Here is a 20,688-nt window from a genome sequence, read left to right as displayed (position 1 = left end):
TGGCAGCCTCAGGCCATCGTTCCTTCTGTGTTTACGTGATGGAAATCGTCTGCAAAGTAAAACTTTCCCTCTTCCACTGCTTGGTTACCAAGGTCTTGTTCCCATGGGAAAGACGGGGGAGAGATGCTTGATTCTGCCCTCATTACCAGTTTTCAGAACAATGCGTCACTTCCCTAGCGTCCTGCAAAGGTGACCGGTGACGTCTGCTTTTGCTTTCCCCTCTAGCATGACTTGTTTTAATGACGCTCTTCTGTTTCGTTTAAGGAAAACAGTGACTCTGAGTAGATGCGACGGTCATTTTCAAGTCCTCTAATTTTCTACCAAGGGAACCCTTGACCGTTCATTCAGCCATTAAAATGTACTCACTAAGCACGTACTACATAAGCTGTGAGTGGGCCTTACCTACCCACAGAGCCCACAGACAGGCGGGGGATCTGGATGCGAGTAGTTAGGGTCCTCCGTGATGGGGGTATGTCATGCTTGGTACCACAGCCCGGGGGCCCTCCTCCCTGACTCCTGTCGGGACGGTGGGAGGGCTGCTGGCTGAGCTGTCCTGCTGCCTCTCACACCCCAGAATTTGGCCACAGGGGTCTGCATTACACGTGAGCCTGAAAGAGTCTCCCAGAAGCCCCTTTGGGGGGTGGGTTCCCTGTGGGGGCCTGGCCTGGGCCGTGACCACTTTGCTGTCCCTGCCCTGCAGGAGGACTACCACAAGCTCCTCACCAAGTATGCGGAGGCCGAGAACACCATCGACCAGCTGCGCCTGGGGGCCAAGGTACGGCTGGGTGGGGGAGGTGTGAGCCCTGGGTCGGGGAGGCGTGGGCCCTGTCCCCTGGGGGATGACCCTTTCCCACAGTCTGCCTCCTGCCTCCCGAGACCTGCCTCCTGGCCATAGTGGAGCCCAGCCCTTCCTTGTCCTACCGCAAGGTCACTTGGCCTGTGACCTTGACCAGAGGTCTCCAGGCCCAGGCTCCTTTATTAGTTGACGTTCTTGAATCCTGGATTCCAGGGTCCCCAGGGACTGCACCAGAAGCTCTCTCCTTCTAGATGAGCTCTGGGTTAAGATGGCCTGGGCTCGATTCCTGAACCCATTATTGCTCAGCTGTGTGACCTTAAGGAAGACCCTTGGGCTCTCTGAGCCTCAAGGAAGTAGCTCAGAATTTCTTCTCAGCCCCCTGGTGCTTGTTTCCTGGGCGTGATCCTCCCTGGGTCCCCACTCCGCCTTCCTTCTTCCCCACCATTGACCACAGCCCCCCACCCCCTCAGCCCCCCTCTGAATGCTGAGCGAGTGCCAAGTGTGTGGCCGGGGAGCATGGAGGGAGAAACCCACCCACCCAAATAGAGCTGGCTGCCAGCCCGCCCAGCCCCCACCCCAACTTGGGAGGAGGCTGTGGGACCTTCCCCTTTTCTGGGTGAGGCAGGAAGTGAGACCTGCGGCAGCCCTGTGGTTTCCTGTCTCCCCCTCCCACCTCTTGCCCCATCAGGTAGCCGAGGAGGAGGGGGCGGAGCTGAGGGGCAGAGGTGCAGACCCTCCCCTCCCTGGCCTCCCCTCTCCGGACCCCCACGTGCTCCGGGCCCTCCCCCTGCCACAGGGCTGCACTCAGCCTTCTAGAAGTGCTCGGAGTGTGGGCGGAAGCAGCCAGATGAGACAGCGGAAGGGGCCTGTCCTGGAGCAGTTCTCTGTCCCCACACCGGCCTCGCACACAGGCAGGCCCTTCCCATCCCAGCCTCCCCGGACACATCTGTGCAGGGGGTTCATCAGACCTGCCTCTGGGCAGCCAGTGGGCTCTGCCCGGTATCTTAAGCCTCTTCACAGCTCTGAGCTTCTGAGCGGACTCAGGGGTGCGAGGGAGGGGTGCTGGGAGGACAGTAGAGGGGCTGGGTGGGGCCACATTCTCATGACTGCAGACCCCAGAAGGTCCTGCGGAAAGGAACTGTGATCCGGTCCAAACCCGCAGCGCCCTGGCTTACAGATTGGGGAACTGGGGCCCCAGGAGAGGCAGAGGCTGCCAGAGGTCACGGTCAGGGGCAGAGGCCCGAGGCATCTCCTCCCTCCCGCCTTCCCTTCTGTCCTTTACTGATGAAGGGGAGGAGTCGGTATGGGGACCTGGCACTTGGCCAGTTCTTCCATAGAGATAGGGAATATCATTGTTCTGAGTAGTGTCACCATGGAGGTGTGTACTGGGTGCCCAGGTGCCAGGCGCAGCGCAGACACGGCAGGGTGGACACAGGGGGAACACAGCCGCGGTGCCTCCTCTCATCCCCAACCCAGTGGGGACTGGTCTCCCTGTATGCGGTCACCTCTGGTGCCTGAGACCCATCGGGAGGGAAGCCGGGCGAGGCTGGGAGTGGTTCGGTGCCAGCTCACCTGCTCCACTTTCTGGGAAAAGGCTTTCTTGGCCTGTGGGTTCTCCTCACGAGAAGGGTGGGCATTGTCCGCTGGAGCCTTCTAGAAGCTGGACACCCAGTCTCACAGCTGCCCTGGGCAGCAGGAAGGCAGGGCTCGCCATCCCAGGGTGCTGAGGACACGGAGCTCAGGAGGGGAGAGGACTCGCCAGGTCCCACCACGGGGCCTAGGGCTTCTAGCCAGGCTTCTTGCTCTACCCAGGGCTCCGTAGACTCCACCCCGGGCAGGGAGGTGGAGGGGTTCCTGCCCCTTCGGGCCCCTCAGCCCCAGTGACCTCTCCTGGGCCTGCTGAGCCCCTCCCTCTGCTCCAAGTCTTACTGGGGAGGGCTGGACCTCTGTGGGGGGAGGAGGGAGCCAGGCTGGGGATGTTGCCCTGGGCACGCAGGCCAGGCCTGGCAGTGGGTAGCCAGCAACAGTGGGGACCCAGGGGAGGAGATTGCCTTTGCTGAGCAGTGAAAGGCGCCAAGAGGAAACCGAGGCTCAGCCAGGCGGAGGGGTTTGCGCCACATCCCACGGCTGGCAAGGGATTAAAAGCTGGGGATTAACCCTAAGCCTGCCTGTTCCAAGGGGGGTGCTTCTCCCCATGCTGGGGGAGCCCAGCAACAGCCCAGCAACATGGCAGACATGGGGGGCCAGACAGAATGATGATGATGGAGTGATAATAGCAATACTAATAAGGGAGGTTAATGGCCACCGTCCTAGGGAATTTGCCACGGGGGAAACTGAGGCACAGGGAGGTTACGTGATTTGCCCCAAATCACTCAATAAATAGGTGCCCAGAGCTGGGGTTTGATCCAGCAGTTTGGTTCCAAAGCCCACGTCTACCACCACACTGTCTAGCAGAACCAGGCTCTGGCTTCTACAGCTGGGGAGCTGACCGGGACGTCCACGGCCAGGCCTGGGATCATCCCTGGATCGGGCCTGGGTGGGGGCAGGGAGCCCCAGTGGTCAGGAGTCACTGCCTAGCTCTGTTCTCTACACCAGCCCAGCGGAGAGCCAGAGTTTATGGTGACCTCACATATTCCATGTCCAATGGCCACTCCCTGCAGCCTCTGTCCCCCGTCTCAGTGCCTCCGAGCGGCCAGGGGATCTGGGAGGCTGCGGAGACCAGAAATATCCCCAAAAAGAATGGAGGGAAGGCGGAAAACTGCCTTCTCTAAAAGTGAATGGCTTGAGGGCCACTAGTTGGTCCAAAAGCCCCTGGTGGAGGTGGGGTGTGGTGGGGGTTGGAGCACGAGAGGTTTCTGTGTTCAGAGGAATTGAGGAAACATGTCCCATTCTCTCCACTCTCTCCCCTTCTTCACCCCATTCATAAAGCCCATTAGCATTTTAAAGGCTGGGAGAAACCCATCTGTGCAGAGTGTAGTCAGTTATTTAACCCAATGTTTCCCACACTCACTGATTCCCCATTCACCGACTAATCCCCCTGAGCCTGAGGGAGGGAGTGCAGTCTAGGGGAGCACCATGGGACACTGAGGCTTTAAGGGACACCTCAGTAGGTGCCCACACCACCCTCAGCTCCCCCCGCCCCCCCAGGGCATCTGCACAAGCCTTTGTCCCCTCTGTTTCAAGCTCCTCTGATCCTCAAAACAATGGGGTCTCATGCTGGAAGCTGCTCAGTTCCTGTTGCACCTCAGGTTGGGCCTTGGTGGGCCAGGTCTGAGGTTGGGGAGGGACAGGTGAGACATGGGGGCACGGAGGTCTGGGCTACCCCCAGATTTGAGTGACCCTGGGAGGAGAAGGGTTCGGGTGGGCAAGGCCTCACAGTTGGGTCTGAGCAGATGGCTGAGGGGATTATTAAAATCCAGCTTTGTTCTCTTTGAGGCTGGGCCTGAAAGAGGAGGAGGCAGCTGGAGGCGGAGTGTGGAGTGTGGGGTGTGGGATGGGGGGGAGTATGTCCAAGTGATGATGCAGGGCCATTGTCCCTCACTTTGGAGCAGATTTTTCTGCCACAGCCAGGACGTGAAGAGCAGCTTAAACAGGGAGAGGCTGCCTGGGGCTAGGGAGCTCCTTCCACCAGGCCCACCCCGACCTGCCCTCTCCTGACCTTGGGGAAGCACAGGGAAGTAAGATAAGCTGCCTGAGGTCTTGAGGAGCAGGGGCACTGAGGCAACACTGGGGAGTAGCTTTCCAGGGACCTGCCTTGGGTGGGGAGTGATCTATGGTGATGATGATGATGGTGGTGGTGCTGATGGTGATGAATATGATGATGATGATGAAGGTGATAATGATGATGATGGTGATAATGGTGCTGATGGTGATGAATAAGATGATGGGGATAATGGCGATGATAAAGGTAATAATGGGGATAATGATGATGGGGATAATGGTGATGATGGGGATGAATGTGATGATAGTGGTGATGATGGTGATAATGGTGATGAATGATGGTGTTAATGGTGATGATGCCATAGTGATAGGTATTACAGTGATGATGGCAATGGTGATAGTGGTGATGGTGATCATGGTGATGATGATGGTGATCACGATGATGAATGATGGTGGTGTTAATGATGATGATGGCAATGGTGATGAGGATTATAGTGGTGATGGTGACCAGGGTGGTGACAAGTGGTAACAGTGGTGATTGATGAAGGTGATGATGAATGTGAAGGTGGTGGCTGCAGTTCACTGAACACTCACTGTGCACAGAGAGGTCAGTTAAGTCAGCTGCTCCCGGACTCAAAGGTGGACGTGAACCCAGGTTCTGCAGAGCTCCCACGTGAAGCTGGGGATCAGCGAACTTTCTCTACTGAGGGCCAGACATTGTCTATCTTCAGCTTTGTGGACCACGCCGTCTCCACGGCAGCGACTCAACTCTGCCGTTGTAGCATGAAAGCAACCAGACACAACACCTAAACAAGTTAGCATGTCTGTGCTCACTGAAACCGTGTTCACAACACACCATAGTTTGCCAACCTTGCTATAAACGACTGAACGGTGCGTGGGTCTCCTTTAATTCCGAGCTTCAACAGTCTTCTTTGGCTGGCTGCCTGACTCCAGACTTCTCTCTCACACACTGGGCTACTTACCACGTCGAATTTATCCTCAGTGATGGCAGTCTGCTGCAACGGAGAAAACAGTTCATTTAGTTGTTGGTTTACTCATTTACTCAAAGCAGCCATTAATTGCTGATAGTTATTATTAGAAAGTTTTTATTCATAAATATTATATCATTATAATATAATTATGCTTTCTCTATGCTAAATATTATACTAATATATTATGATGGTTATAGTATAAATTATTATAACAAATATTATTTTAAAATTATTAGTATTAAAAAAACATGGACTTTGGAGTCAAAGCCAGTTTCTAATCCCAGCCCAGGGATTTATCTGCTGGGGATTTTGAGTAGTGACTTAACCTCTCTGAGTCCCAGTTTCCTCGTCTGAGAAATTGGGATGATGGTCCCTGCCCTGCTTCCCTTTGGGGACTACCATCAAGAGAGAATGAAATGTAAGCCCTTCGCCCCGTGTTTGGCTTCCCTACCCTCGGGCTCCACTAACAGGGAATAACAAATGCATGTTTGTTGAGCGTCTGTGTGACGGTGTGAATGAGGGTAAGACCTTTTGCGTGGGTTTGCCCCAATCCTGACTTGGCCCTGCCTGTGTCTCTCTCCCTAACAGGTAAACCTGTACTCGGACCCACCCAAGCCCAGCCACAGCATCCACACAGGGATGGTGTCCCAGGGGACCAAGGTCCTGACCTTCACCATCCCACACCCCCATTCTGTGGAGCGGTGGCCCGGGCCTACTGAGGCCCCACAGACCTCCGAGGCCTCAGGTGAGTCTGGGAGAGGAGTCATGGCCGGAGGGCTCCCCCTGCCTGTGATTCTGCTCAGTGGGCACTTGGCTCGCCCTCGGTGGCACTGGCTTCAGGCCCGGGGAGAGAGGAATGTGCGGCCCCTCCCTGGGCCCTGGGACGTGAAGAGGTCATTGGAGATGTGGAAAGTGTCTTGCTTTAGGCCGGAGCAGCCGGGGATGCCCTCACTCTGCCACTTGGCAGCTGGGTGATCTTGGGCGAGTTGCATGACAATAAAGAGTATTGTCACCGCGGAGCCCATGTGGGGACCAGGCCCCGTGCTCAGCCTTGCCACGCATGATCCCACTTAATCCCCTGTTCATCTCCATGGCTGGGTGCCTTCGGGTGTTACCCATTGACGGTTAAGAAGACCAAGGCTCAGGAGAGGTGAGCCTGTGCTGAAGGTCACGCGGCTGCACCAGGGAGGGTGGGATTAGAACCCTTATCCTCCTGAGTGAGAGCCCACGCTGTTCCTGGAGCCCCGAGCCTGGCTGGGCTCCCGCTGTGTGATGCGAGGCAGAACCGGACCTTGTTCTCTCCGGTCGACGGGAGCAGCACTGCCCAGCCACTCCTGTGGGCCTGGGTGAAGAGGGCGTGATCAGGAGATGAGTGATGATGGAGGCAGTGGTTTGGAGGTGCAGCATCTGGGTCTCAGCCCAGGAAGGACCATCCTTGGCTCCAGTGTCCCGTGGTTGTGTATTCCAGGGGGGTCGTCAGCTCAAGGAGACCCGAGCCCCTCCTCGTCCTCCAGTGCGCCCACCCCAGGGTGTCTTCCGGAGAACCCAGGCATCTCCCCGGACCAGGCCTCGGCAGAGCGGACCCAGGCGCTGGCTTCTCAGGCCAGACGGTTCCTGGCCAAGGTGAGTGGAAGCCCAGCTTTGCCACGTGGGACATAAGTGACCTGGAGAGACTGGGGCCTGTGCCTGCTTAGTGGAGCGGCTCTGTGAGGCTCACTGTCCCCGCCCTGCAGAGTTACCCTGATCATGCCTCCCCTGGCTTTAGAGGCCACGCGGCTCCAGCCTCCTCCTTGTCACCCTGAGCTAGGGTTCACTCCCACATCACCCAGCTTGTTAGTTCATTTCATTACAGAAGTCAATTCTCAGTCACCCCTCAAAGGGCCTCCATATTTTCATCAAACAGTCCAAACAACAGTGAATTGTTTGCAGGTCTGTTTATAAGTACACCCTTGGCCTTTTTCCAGAAGCAGTTAGAAAATGCGTGCCTTATAACCACAGTATACAAACGGAAGTGAGAAACTGGGGCAAAGGGGAAGAAAGGGTAGGAAAAAATTAAAATGAACTTAGGGTGAAATGAGTAAACAAAGTATTCTGTTGGACCCTGAACACTGTTGGATTCATGTTTGGCTTTGAGCTTCCTGGTTGTCAGTGCGAAAAGGGCAATGGAGTTGTTACATACACGACCACGTTCAGAAAACTAATTTCTTCAGAGAGACACCAGCATTCTTTTCTTCTTTTGGTAACAGCTTTATTGAGATATAATTGACTCATTTAAAAGGAATGCTTCAGTGATTTTTTACTATATTCACAGTCATGTACCACCACCACAATCAACTTCAGAACATTGTCATCCGACATACGAAAACTCCACATCCATGAAGCAGTCACTCCCCAGGCCCCCTGCCCCAACCCCTGGTGGTTGCTCATCTACATTCTGTCTCTGTGGGTTTGCCTATCCTGGACATTTCATTTACTAGTTGTCCTTTTGAGTCTGGCTCTTTCACTTAGCGTGATGTTTTCAGGCTCATCCCTGTTGTCAGCATGAAGGTCACCGCCTGGGTCCTGTAACTGGAGACATTTCTCCTTGTCCAGTGTGCTGTCAGGTGAAGCAAAGCCAAGGTCATCACACCGATCCGGAGCCGGGGTACCGGCTGAGCCCTGATGATCCAGAGCTGTGCTGTCTGGTCCAGGAGCCACTGATCACATGGCCATTGAATCCTTGACCTGTGGCCAGTCCACATTGAGATGTTCTCTAAGTGGAAGACACACTGGATTTCAAAGACTCCGTGTGACAAAAAGAACACAAACTAGTTCACTGATAATTTTGTATATTGATTACATGTCAGAGTAATATTTGAGGTTTACAAAATATATTCTTCAAGTTAATTCACCCGTTTCTACATGTTTAATATGGCTACTAGAAAATTTAAAATTAGATATGTGGTTCTCATTACACTTTTATTTTGTTATGTAGATTTGATGATATAATCATATTATATAAATTTCTATGTTACTTTTCAACTCTGATCTAGATAGAGGTTTCCCAGAAATGATCCCCGAATCATCGTATGCTGCAGTGTGGTCTGGGTGGGGTAGGGTGGGGTGGGGTGGGGTGGGGGTGAGGGGGACAGTTTAAATGCCTATCTGTGGAATAGTGTGCAGACAAGAAGAGGAAGGCACGTGTGTATGTTCTGATGAAAACATTTATTATAACGGTAATAGATGCACACAGTACGCAGGTATAGTCAGTGAAAAGTCTTTCTCACCCTTGCACTTCGTTCCAAGCAGAAATGTTCAACACGCTCACATGCATTTATAGAAATGGTCACACAAGTATAGGGTACCTTGACGTTTTTAATGTCCCACATTGGCAATAAATTGACTCTGTTCCGAGTTCGAAGGAGGCAGAGAGTAGAAAACCTCCCTCCCGTCCTTGCCCCTCCACCACCCAGTTTTCCCCGGAAGTAATTAATGTTTCCGTGTCTTGCATCCTTCTCGAGAGAGCTTATATACAAGCAATTGTATTTATAGTTTTCCTTTTTTATTTGCCACATGTTTTATACAGATGGCAGCACACGAGAAACACTGCCCTGGTCTTGGAGGCATTCATACATCAGAACATACACATGTGCCTTCCTCTTCTTGTCTGCACACTATTCCACAGATAGGCATTTAAACTGTCCCCCTCCCCCCCATCCCACCCCTCCCCACCCTGCCCCACCCGGACCACGCTGCAGCACATATCCTGTCTCATAGGTCTTCGTGCACATGAGTGTGCTTTGCTGTCCATAAATTCCTGGAGGTTCCTTTAATTTTCCCAAGGTGCCATGGCCGAGGTCGGGGATGAAGTCAGTTTCTGGCTCATGCCTCCCCGGGCTTGGCAGAAAACCCACATCCCGAGGCGGGACCCAGCTCCTCGTGCCAAAGCGCCAGTGTGGCTTGCTGCGGGAGTCCGGGTTCACAGAGCGTGCTTCCTCCTCCCCACGTGCAGGTGGAGTCCTTCGTGGGCCTGATGCAGGCAGGACGGCTGACGCCCCAGGATCAGCTCAAGGTACCGCCCACTTGGGGAGATACCCTTACAGCTGCCAGATCACTGCTCTGGCCCCCATCTCCGAGCCTCGGAAGCCTCATCTGCCGCAAGACGGGCCAGAGAATCCAGACACAGCGTCTCCTTTCAGAAGAAACGGCCCCTGCTTAGCTTCCCATGATAATGATCATTATCTCGCAATAGCTACCACTTATTAAGCAACCGTGGTGGTATGCCAGGCACCGTGGCAAGCTGGTTAAGTACATGATTTCACTTTATTATCATAAAAACCCAGCAGGGCAGTTACGGTCCTCACCAACATGTCACTGGGATGCAGCCGAATCCCAGAGAGGTGACTTGGAGGTCACACAGCTGATAGATGGCAGAGCCTGGTCTGTCTGATTCCCACGTCCAGGGTCATCATCGCTGCCCTGCACGGCTTCCCACCAACTATCCCGCTCTCGGCCCCCAGAAAGAGGCCTTTTCTTTTCTTTATCAGAGTAGTAATTGCCCCAAACTGAAAACTAGCTGGGGAGCAGGGGGATGGGGGAGACCCCTGATCTAACCATTATGGACTTTGGTATTTCTAGGTAACTGTCGTATGTAAAGCTTGGGTTTCTGCTGCATCCGCCAGCGTCCCAAAGGGGCAGGCAGAGCTCTCGGAGCTGGGATTGGGGGGGGGGGGGGTGTCAATGAAGGGGCAGTCAGCAGGGTGTGGCAGTGCCAGGGGCCTGACCAGGAACAGGGCAGCCCAGCGACCAGCACCTGCGCGGAGCCGTTCCCTCCCGGGTGTCTCTCCTCTCGCCCTGTGACCTCTCCTGGGTGCCTCCTGCTGGACAGACCCCACGGGAAGCCAGCGTGTAGGGAGCTCGAGGCACAGAACAGGATGGGGAGAGAGAGGGCCAGGAGGGACGGGTGTAACACACCTGGTTTGTAGAAAACATAATGTACGGGTATTCCCCTCTGTTGTTGTAGAGACGTCGTGTGCATTTACCAATTACGAACGTAGGCTATGTATTATGTTATCTCATTGAGTGGATGATCAAGGACCTTGAACGTGAAAACGGTCAATCTTCTTTACCTCTACCCTAATTCCTCCAGATACAGGGGGGTTGGGAGCTGTTGGACGATCAAGCTTGACTGGGGACTATGGGGACTAGGTTGTCCTTGGCCTCAGTCTGTCGTCAGCATAGAGTGAGTGGAAGGGGGTGACACTAAGTCAGGGATATGGAGCCCACCTCCCGTAGGTTTAGCCACGTGTTCGCTATTATCACATTTACTGTGCGGGCCGAGCATGAGTGTGAGGCCCATGAGCTCTGGAGCCGGAGGGCCTGGGTTCAAATCCTGATGGCCAACTTGCTCACTGTGTGACCATCACCAATAACCTCTCAGGCCTGTTTCCTCTTTAAACGAAGAGGGTCACATACCCTCTCCCTAGAGTTTGTTGAAGGTTAAATGGACAATGGGAAGTGCTTTAGCACAGGGCCTCCATGCCCGGTGATGCTACTTATCATTGTTAGAGGCGTGATGATGATAACATCATCCGTCATGATGTTCTATAAGGATTCAGGAAAGAGTAAAGTTCCAAAACCCACAGTGTGGCAAATCAAGAATGAAGACCGTGGTCTCTCAAGTACTAGGTCCTTAGGGGGACACTGTGATAGCATATCTGACACTACAACTGTCATGGAACATTGGGGTTCTTACAGTTCTACCCAGGAGGGACTGGTGCTCGGGAGCTGGCGCCGAGGCTCCGCGCCACGCCTCTGCGGCGCCAGCCTGATGGCAGATAGCTCAGCCAGGGCGGGCAGGCTCCAGAGGGTCCCCACCGAAACCTCTCCCAGGGACTCGGGCCCAGAGGCCGCCGCAGGCCCAGGCTGAGTCCCATGGCCCTTCCATGGGCGGTCTTGCCCTCTGTGTCTGCAGGGAGGGAGTTCGCAGGGGCTGGGCACGCAGGTCTCCCTCACCTGGTGTGGTTTCAGGTCTTCCAGCAGCTGAAGGCTGCCCACTCGGCCCTGGAGGAGGAATACCTGAAGGCCTGCAGGGAGCAGCACCCGGCGCAGCGGCTTGCCGGCTCCCAGGGGCCGCCTGGGAAGTTTGATCCTGGCAGGTACTGTTGGGGAGGGAGGCCCGGGAGGACAGAGGGGGCAGGCCCCCTTCCCTCGGTCACCAGGAGGGGCACGCTTCATTCTCATAGTGTATACACTAGGGGAACAGCAAAGGCCTATCGTGATTAGGCACATATTCCAATGGGTGACTAGTCAAGGCTGAGATTTATGTCTTCTGGTCTCCCTACAGTGGGGGGTGACCTTAGAGATGGGAACTGTAACCCCTCGTTGGAGAATGGGGAAACTGAGGCCAGAGCAGGGAGGGATTTACTCCAGGTCCCATAGCCTGTTGGTGGCAGAGGGGGACTCGGGCTGAGGCCTCCCAGACATGCCTGATGCAGCTGCCGTCCCCAGTGCCCAGAGTGGTGTTTCCCCTTCCAGGGAGCTGGAGGCGGAGATATTCCAGCTGGGCATTCGCCTGGAAGAACTGAAGGACCACATGGAACAGAACCAGCAAAAGCCTGAGCGAACCGGGTCAGACTCACCTCTGGACAGCCCCCTGGCCACGCCCTCCCGCCACCGGCCAACGTGCTTGCCTTCTCCCGCAGGACAAGCCCACACGCCGGCCATCCAGACCCTCTGCCTTGAGGTATCTCTTTGCCCATCGTATTGGTCCGTTCCATCCTTCATTCATTTCTTCATTCATTGACTTCTTTCCTACATATTTATGGAGTGTGCACCCCTATGCCAGGACCCGCGACACATGGTGGGAAATCAGTGGGAAGCACAAAAATAGGTGGCTTCTACCCTCATGGAGTTTTCTGTCTAGGTGAACCAATTACACAGTCATTTAATTGTAATTTTGATCAGTGGTCTGAAGGAGAATTATGGGGTTCTATGAGAGTAGATATCAGGGTAACATAAATGAGTTTGAGGGAGTCAGAGAAACTTTCCTTGAGGAAGTAATGTTTAAGTGGGATCTGAGAGTGAGGAGGAATTACCAGGAGCAGAAGAAGAAAAGCTGCCCAGCAGGGAACACAGCCTGTGCAAAGGGCCTGTGGCTAGCGTATGGGAAGTGAAGGGGCCTCTGAGAGAGGTGGCTGCAGAGGCAGGCAGGGGCTCCATAATGCAGGGGCTGGTGGCTCACATCAAGCATTTGGTCCTAAACTGCCAGGTTTTTAATTTTTAAAAATTTTTTATTTATTGACTTGAGAGAGAGAAAGAGAGGGACGGAGAGAAAGAGAGAGAGAAACATCAGTTTGTTACTCCACTTATTTATGCATTCATTGGTTGCTCCTTGTATGTGCCCTGATCGGGGATCGAACCCCACAACCTTGATGTAGCTGGACGACGCTATAACCAACTGCGCCACCCGGCCACGGCTAACCTGCTAGGCTTTTCAACAGGACATGACCTAAGAAGATTTGCAGGTAGGCCAGTCAGAGACGGGGAGGTGGCAGAGCAGATGGAAAGATGCATGTGAACTTGAGAGATTTGGAAGGCACATTTGACTGGACTTGGAATGGTACTGAGAGGGGAGGGGGCCAAGGATGACCTCCAGGCTTCCTGCTTTTGGTACTGGATGGATTTGGGGATGTTCACTAAGACAGGCGTCCTTGGACAAGGGCTGTCCATGGAAGGGGCTTTGTAGACCTTTCTCTAGTCCACGTCACAGCCCCTGAGAGGCGATCACGATCTGTGTTTTGCGGTGGTCGCACAGGTGACGAGGTGGAGTCTCTGCCTCGCGGCCTGTGCTCCTGGCCACCCACAGGCCACCGGTGCTGCAAGAACATCTCTGTTGGGGATTGGAGCAGGAGAATGATGCCTGCTGGGTGGGGCGGGGCTGGTGGAGGGCGGGCACTGCTTTAAGGGAAATTCTCTCACATTGTGCTCTGCCCCAGTTGGTAGGAAACCAAAGCAGGCGCTCTCTCTTGTACTTGCTGGTAAAAGCCCGAGTGCGTGAGGGACTTCCATGCTCCTGCAGCGAAGGTGTTGTGGGGGCTTGGATGTCCAGCCTGGAATGGAGGGGGGTCAGGAGAGATGCTTCTGGCAGGAGCTCTGGGTTGAGATCTCAGCTCTGCCCCTTACTTCTGTGTGACTTTGGGCAAATCATTTGCGCCTTAGTTACATGTCTGTAAAATGGGTCATAATAATCGTATGTGCCGGTGGGATTGTTGTGAGGTGATACCTGTACAGTGTCTGGCATGTAGTAGGTGCTCAATTAATGGTAGTTATTGCTGAGAATCATATGATCCAGTCCCTACATTTTGCCCACACATAAAAAGGGTGGTGGTGAGTCTGACCTATTTTTTACTCTTCCACACCAGCATGAGGAAGGTCCTTTAAAAAAAGTAAAGTTTAGCCCGGCCAGCGTTGCTCAGTGGTTGAGCATCGACCTACGAACCAGGAGGTCACGGTTTGATTCCCCATCAGGGCACATGCCTGGGTTGCACACTTGATCCCCAGTGTGGGGCGTGCAGGAGGCAACTGATCAGTGATTCTCATTGACGTTTCTCTCTCTCTCTCCCTCTTCCTTCCTCTCTGAAATCAATAAAAACCATATATTTTTAAAAGTAATGTTTCGGTATTTGCTGAATCTCTGCCCCTCCTCCTTTCTGGCCCCCAGCCTGACGCTCCCAGCACTGACCCCTGCGCATTGCACGTGAACGTGGAGGTGAGCCCTGCAGGCAGTGAGGTGGAGGGCAGGCTGCTGGGCCTCCCGGTCCCTCTCAGGCACAAGGAGCTGCAGGTGGAGCAAGACTTCCATGGGCTCCTGGAGCGGTGAGTGCCCACCAGGAGGGAGCCGGGTATCGGGCCTCATGGCTGGATCTTGGCTGTCCCTGCTGGGCAAAGGTCATGCCCCCCTGTGTGTGTCCTTCTGCAGGTACCTCAGTGTGAAGTCCCTCCCAGAAGCCATGAGGGCGGAGGAGGAGGGGGAGGAGGAGGCGCAGGGCAGAACCCTGGAAGTGGACGGGTCAGCTTCAGCTCCGGGGAAGGCACAGACCACCAGGCTTCCCTCACGGCAGCTCCCGGTGCGGGCGGAGAGAAGTCACGGGACCCCCCTCGAGTATGTCTGTGAGCCCCCCCCTCACTTGTCCCAGACTCACTCTGAAACGACAGGGTGCTGACTGTCTTAGTGAGTTAGACCGCTCTTCACGGTGTGGACATGGCTTTCCTGGCCTGTAGCTCAGCGTCTCTCCGGAATGTGGAACGTGCCCATTGACGGCGCTTGACATGGCTTTGGGTTGGGGGATGTGAGTTTCAGGAGGTGAGACGCAGCATTAAACAGCAGTCTTCTCCTTGTCGGTCCGACCGTCGAAATGCATCCAGGAGAGTCTCAGTGAGTGCTGGCATGTCTTTCTTGGGCTTCCTTTAGAGAGAGAGAGAGAGAGAGAGAGAGAGAGAGAGAGAGAGAGAGAGAGAGAGAGCAGGTCTCGGACCTGAGCCTTCAGCAGGCAACAGGATCTATTTAGGTAGAAATACAACAATATTGTCTTCCTGTTTATTTTAAAGTTAGTTTCTGTTTGCAACACAAAATATCGGTCTTCCGTTTATAATGGGGACCAAGTCTTTCTGAGTAGACTGACGTTTGTGGACCTGGCTGACAGAGGGAACATGGGGTGCTTTTCACTCGTCTGTTTCCACACTATTTCCCCTGCGGTGTGTCGGGTGTGTTTTTTTTGGCATCACATTTAACAGTCGAGAAAAATGAGGTTCAGAGAGGGGAAGTGTCTCGCCCAAGGTCACACAGCTAGAAGGTGACAGAGCCAGAGAGGGCATCCAGGGGTGTCTGACCAGAGCTTGTGCCCTGGGCTGCTGACTCGCAGGGCAGGGCTGCCCGGCTCACACCAGGGCCTCACATCCTCTCCTTCGCTGCCAGGGAGGCTGTGGAGCAGTTGGCGTCCACGAAACCAGCAGGCTTCCATGCAGCCATGGCCGGAGATGGGCACCAGCTGGGCCTGGGCAAGGCCGAGGCAGCCCCCCCGGGCCCTGGTAGGCCACCCCACTCTCGGGGCACCAAGCCGGCGGCGTCCCACCAGAGCAGTCTGACCAGCCTGGAGGGAAGCGGCATCTCCGAGCGCCTTGCACAGAAGTCTCTTCGCCAGGCTGGTGGGCACCTGGAGGTAGGTGTCCAGGGGGCCCCCGGGCTCAGCCTCGGGGAGCCTTCTGCCCCCAGGCCTTTGCTCACACCGTTCCTTCTGGGAATGTCTGCTCCTGTCACTGCTAGTCACAATCCTGCCCAACAGACGGGGCTTAGGCCCAGTGCCACCTCTTTGCCTTGGCCTCCCCCAGCCCTGTCCCTCTGCCAGCATCTCCTGTTCCTCCTCTGAGCTTGCAGCCCCCTCAGCCCACTTAGCACAGCTGGGGGACTGTTCTGGACTCCATGCCCTGTGTGTGCCATTGGAGCAGGGATTTTAAACTGTAACAGGGGTCACAGATCATTATGGAAATGTGACTTATTCCCAGAGAATCACACACACACACACATACACACACACACACACACACACACACACACACACACACACATGTCGTCCTAACGCCATGGTACGGAATCTGCACTAGAGCGTGAGGGCAGGCACCTGGCTCACTCGGTGTGTGCTCTGTGCCCTGCATGTGAGCCCGGTGTGCAGGGAGTTAGATGGATTCCCTTTTCCGAGTCACTGGGCATTTCTGCAGTCAGAGAGGACCATGGTGTCCCGGCCCAGGCCAGGCGACACGAAAATGAGCATCCCCTTCCCCTATGGGACTGCTTTCTCCTCTTTCTATTCCTCAGCTCGGGAAGTCTGCAGTTCCCTCCCCAGGGCCGTGGCTCCCACTCCTCAGGGGAGGGGGACTCCCTCAGGGTCCTCTCAGGGTGCGGCGGCCCTGCTCTGGGACTGGTGCTCATGGGACTCCACACCTGGGGAGCCTCACCCCTGGGCCTGGCTGTTGGGAACTGGGCCAGTCTCCCCAGTCCAATCTGTCAGCCCCTGGAATGTGAGGCCCCTGGCCAGGACTCGGGAGTCTTCCCAGTCTGCCTCGGGCATGTTCCTGGGACTTAAAGGGACACTGCCTCTTTCAGGAATCCTGGATGGCATCCCCCGAGACAGACAGTGGCTTTGTGGGCTCAGAAACCAGCAGAGTGTCGCCCCTAACCCAGACCCCAGAGCATCGGCTCTCCCACATCAGGTACCCCGGGGACCCCACCCTTGTCCCATCAGTGCCACACCCCTGGGATAGCCTGGGTATCGAGGGACCTGTGAGCCCAGAACAAGGGCTGATGGTCTGGGCCTTCTTGGAGCCTTCACTCATCCCCCCCAACAATGCTTCCTCGCCCCCATCTTATTGATGGGGGCGGGAACTGAGGCTCAGAGAGGGAAAGGGACTTGCAGTCACTCAGCCAGTTAGCGACAGAGCGGGAGATAAGGATGTGCCGAGCAAATAACTGAGCGAATGTGAATGAATAATAAAAACTGGGAGGGTGGTGTGAGGTGAGCAAAAGACGAGGACAAAGGGCAGTTGGGATGGCCTCCTGGGGAAGAGACCCCTGGAACCCAAAGGGAAGAGAGAGGGTGGAGGGACGCAGGTGAAAGGGGAGTGACGGAGCCTCAGGGCCAGGTGCTGGCCCCACGGGGACCCACATGGCAACCGGGGCTGTAGGGGAAGAAAGGGTTAGAAATTCTGCTTCTCTGTATGTCTCCAAAAACAAAATTGAGCTTTTTAATTTGGCCTAGATGGGTGGGCCGGTGGACAGCTGGCAGGTGGTAAAGACATGTATAAGGGGGTGCGTCCTCAGAAAGACCCCTCCGGGGTGCACAGTCCTAAAGTCCGGAGCCATTGGTTTAGGGTGTGGAGGGGCTCGGAGGCTGTGGCCTCTCTCTACGTGACCTCAACGTGTCTCTCCCTCCGTGATCCCCTAGTACCCCAGGGACATTAGCCCAGCCCTTCACTGCTTCTGTGCCCCGGGATGCAGCCTCCCACCCCCACACCAGGGGTCTTCCGGTCCCCAGAAGAGCCACTGAGCCCAGAACACCCAGGAGTCGAGCCCAGAGGCACCCCTCCACCCGGGACAGTCCTCTACGCCAGAGGGCACCCAGCTTCCTCCTGGAGCCGGCGGCGGCAGCCGAGATGGGTGAGTGGATGTACTGTACCTGGGTTGGCCAGGCCCTGGTGGTGGCCGGATTGCCTGGATTAAAGAAATCAAACCAACAAAAAACTTGCATTACCCTTTAAGATACAAAATATCATACAGATTCATTGTAGGAAAATTTGAAATTACAGGCAGGAAGGACACAAGGGAACAAAAGAAAAAAATACGCTGAAAACTGTCCGTGCTGACATTTTGGTGTAGAACCTGTGGGCTGCTTTCTATGCCAGTGTGTGTGTGTGTGTGTGTGTGTGTGTGTGTGTGTGTGTGTGTATCTGACATTTTTGTGTAGAATCTGCAGGCTGCTTTCTATGCCAGTGTGTGCGTGCGTGTATGTGTGTGTGTGTATCACATATGGGTGTGTGCTGATTTACATACACTTAAAATGGAAATAGGATCATGTTATGTTTGATACATGTATGTTTGATAACCTTTTGCCCCCATTAATCACTGTATCATGAACACTTCCCAGGTCTATCAAATCTATCTCCATTTTTTTTAAATTTCTTTATTGATTAAGGTATCACATATTTGTCCTCGTCCCCCCATTCCCATCCCACAACCCTCCCCACACATGCCCCACCCCCCTGTTGTCCTTAACCGCCGGTTAGGCTCATATGCCTGCACACAAGTCCTTTGGTTGATCTCCCCCTTTACCCCTACCCTTCCCTATCTCTATTTTTTTTACATTTAAAAATGCATGTGGGCTTTTTACTGAAATAAAACATACAGGAAAGAACACAAATGGATGTGTTTTCCCAAAGTGAACACAGACCAAGAAACGAAGCATGATCAGAGCCTCAGCACCCCCTCCAGCCTTTCCATCGCTCCTACCCTCCCAAGGGGAGCCACTGCTAAAACCTCAGATTAGCTTTGCCTCATTTTAAGGTTCATCATTTACAATTTTTTAAATGAAACTTTAACTTAAGTTTTATTAATTAATTATAGAAGTCATACACTGAGATTCCACATCCCTTCGCCCGGGTTCCCCCAAGTCACAGCCAGATCCTGACACTTCCGATCCTTCCACACACAGGCCGCCTCGATAGACACGCCCACTTCCCTCCCGCCTCCCGCTCTCCGCAGCTCCTGGTAACCACTAATCTGTTCTCCCTGTCTGTAATTTTGTCATTTCCAGAATGTTATGTAAATGGAGTCGTATAATATATATCCTTTGCGGTTGGCTTCTTCACTCTGCATGACTCTCTGAAGGTTTATCTAGACTGTCCTTTGTGGTTTGCTCCTTTACCTATTCCCAGGGCTCACTGCTGTTAACGCGTGGGCCACATTAGCGCTTAACCCCTGGCCGCCCATCCCTTTGGGAGGCTAAAGTGGTGAACGTCCTCCCCCAAAACACACTCGTGGGCAAAGGTGTGACTCATTTCAGAGAGAGGTGGAGGCTCCGAAGCCAATTCCAGAAGGACAGTGAGATGCACGACAGAGTCTGGGGGACCCACGTGAGGAACAATGAGCTCTTTGTAGGGGAGGGGGGGGGGTCCTGGAGGCTTGGATCTGATGCCAAAATAGTGGGCTGTGAGGGGCATGCTAATTACAAGTAGCTTAGCAGGCCAAGCTTAGCGCCCCAAACTCCCAGCAGAGACCACGTCTTCTGGTTTTGAGGTTAGCAGGTCACTGACCTCACCAGGAACTTCATTAGTGACCTCAGCCGGGCACTGTCTCTTCACCCCCCATTCTTTCACCCATACAAGTTTGCACAGTGAGGGTCTTCTCCACATAACTCACTCTGGCCTCCTTCTGCCCCCCCCCCAGCGGTCCCTGGCTCGCAGCTGGAGGGGCGAAAGCGGATTTCGGAGCAGCTCGGCCCCAGCATGGGAAGCAGCCCAGCCTCCACCCAGGGCCCTGCAGCGGCGGCTCTGCCCCACGGACCGGCAGACACCGCCACAACCCTCCTCACCAGGACAGGGCGCGAGTAAGTCAGGGGCTTGGGCACTGCAGATTCTAGGTCGTCATAGAGACCAGAGAGTGATGGATGCCCAGAGAGGCAGGGGCTTGCTCAGCCCTCACATCCAGCGGTGGCTCCCGCCTCCCAGGCTATTCCTGTGGGACCTCATGGACGCAGACTTTGAAGACACATCTCCACCAGTGGGAAATGACGTGGAGGGTCACCTTTCTGGTGCTGAAACCTCTCTTCCTGTCCCCCAACACTTCCCTCCCAAAATATGTCTGCACGAGCCAGGGCTATGTTTTCTGCAGTTTATGCATTCATTGTATGAACTGAGAAGATACGTATTCTTTCTTTCTTTTTTTAAAAAAATGTTCCTATTGATTTTTCTAGAGAGAGAGGAAGGGAGAGGGAGAGATAGAAACATGGATGCATCAACATCAATAGGCTGCCTTCTACACGCCCCCTGCTGGGGATCGAGCCCACAACCTTGGCATGTGCCCTGACCAGGAGTCAACCGGTGACCTGGTGCGTGGGTTGATGCTCTACCACTGAGACACCCTGGCCGGGCGAGGCTGTTTTTACACTTCTTTTTAACCCAAGCACAATTTTTCTACTAAGAAAGTGGTTCCTTGCTTGGTGGAGCAGAAACGGGAAAATAGGTTGGTCAGCCTTCTCAGCTCTCCTCCGAGTTGGTTTTGGCCCAGTGATCCACCTCATGCCTGTGCTAGGACGGGCTGTCTGCCCCAGAATCCGGGATGCACCAGGGAGACCCTGTGCAGTGACCACCCGAAACCTCCCTGGCTTGTGCCATCACGGGGCCGTGTGTCCTGTTGTCTTTGTGAAGTCAGGTCCAGCTGCTGGCGTTGGGCTTCCAGGCCTGAGCTGAGTAAGTGTACCTCTGTGGTCTCCCTGACACCAGCATGGGAATTAGAGGCGCAGGAATAGAATAGTGGGCGAGACACTGTACTTGGCCTCATGAGGCTCCCCATCTTGTAAGATGGACAAAGAAACAGGTGGTCACCCCCCTCAGTGTGGTAAGTACAGTGATGGCAGAGGCTCAAAGGGCTGTTGAAGCACAGAGAAGGGGCATTTAGCTCAGTCGGAGGCTTCAGGGAGGGCTTCCTGGAAG

General features: G+C 54.5%; 1 protein-coding gene across 11 annotated transcripts in view; it reads left to right on the top strand.

The window, feature by feature from the left end:
- The window catches only part of AKNA (AT-hook transcription factor), a 52,095-nt gene that overhangs the window by 18,699 nt on the left and 12,708 nt on the right, over positions 1–20,688 (top strand). For all 11 annotated transcript variants that reach the window (XM_079790261.1, XM_079790265.1, XM_079790266.1 and 8 more), the window contains 12 exons: positions 701–775; positions 6,037–6,193; positions 6,917–7,071; positions 9,440–9,499; positions 11,458–11,585; positions 11,965–12,172; positions 14,150–14,304; positions 14,408–14,590; positions 15,404–15,647; positions 16,589–16,695; positions 17,427–17,638; positions 19,424–19,583. In XM_079790261.1, the coding sequence (XP_079646387.1) occupies positions 701–775; positions 6,037–6,193; positions 6,917–7,071; positions 9,440–9,499; positions 11,458–11,585; positions 11,965–12,172; positions 14,150–14,304; positions 14,408–14,590; positions 15,404–15,647; positions 16,589–16,695; positions 17,427–17,638; positions 19,424–19,583 (1,844 nt within the window). The remainder of the gene's footprint in view (positions 1–700; positions 776–6,036; positions 6,194–6,916; positions 7,072–9,439; positions 9,500–11,457; positions 11,586–11,964; positions 12,173–14,149; positions 14,305–14,407; positions 14,591–15,403; positions 15,648–16,588; positions 16,696–17,426; positions 17,639–19,423; positions 19,584–20,688) is intronic.

Source organism: Cnephaeus nilssonii, assembly GCF_951640355.1.
Source record: "Cnephaeus nilssonii genome assembly, chromosome: 14".
In the NCBI taxonomy this organism is placed as follows: domain Eukaryota; kingdom Metazoa; phylum Chordata; class Mammalia; order Chiroptera; family Vespertilionidae; genus Cnephaeus; species Cnephaeus nilssonii.
Note: the sequence above shows the minus strand (reverse complement) of the source record. Positions and strands in the feature narration are given on the sequence as shown.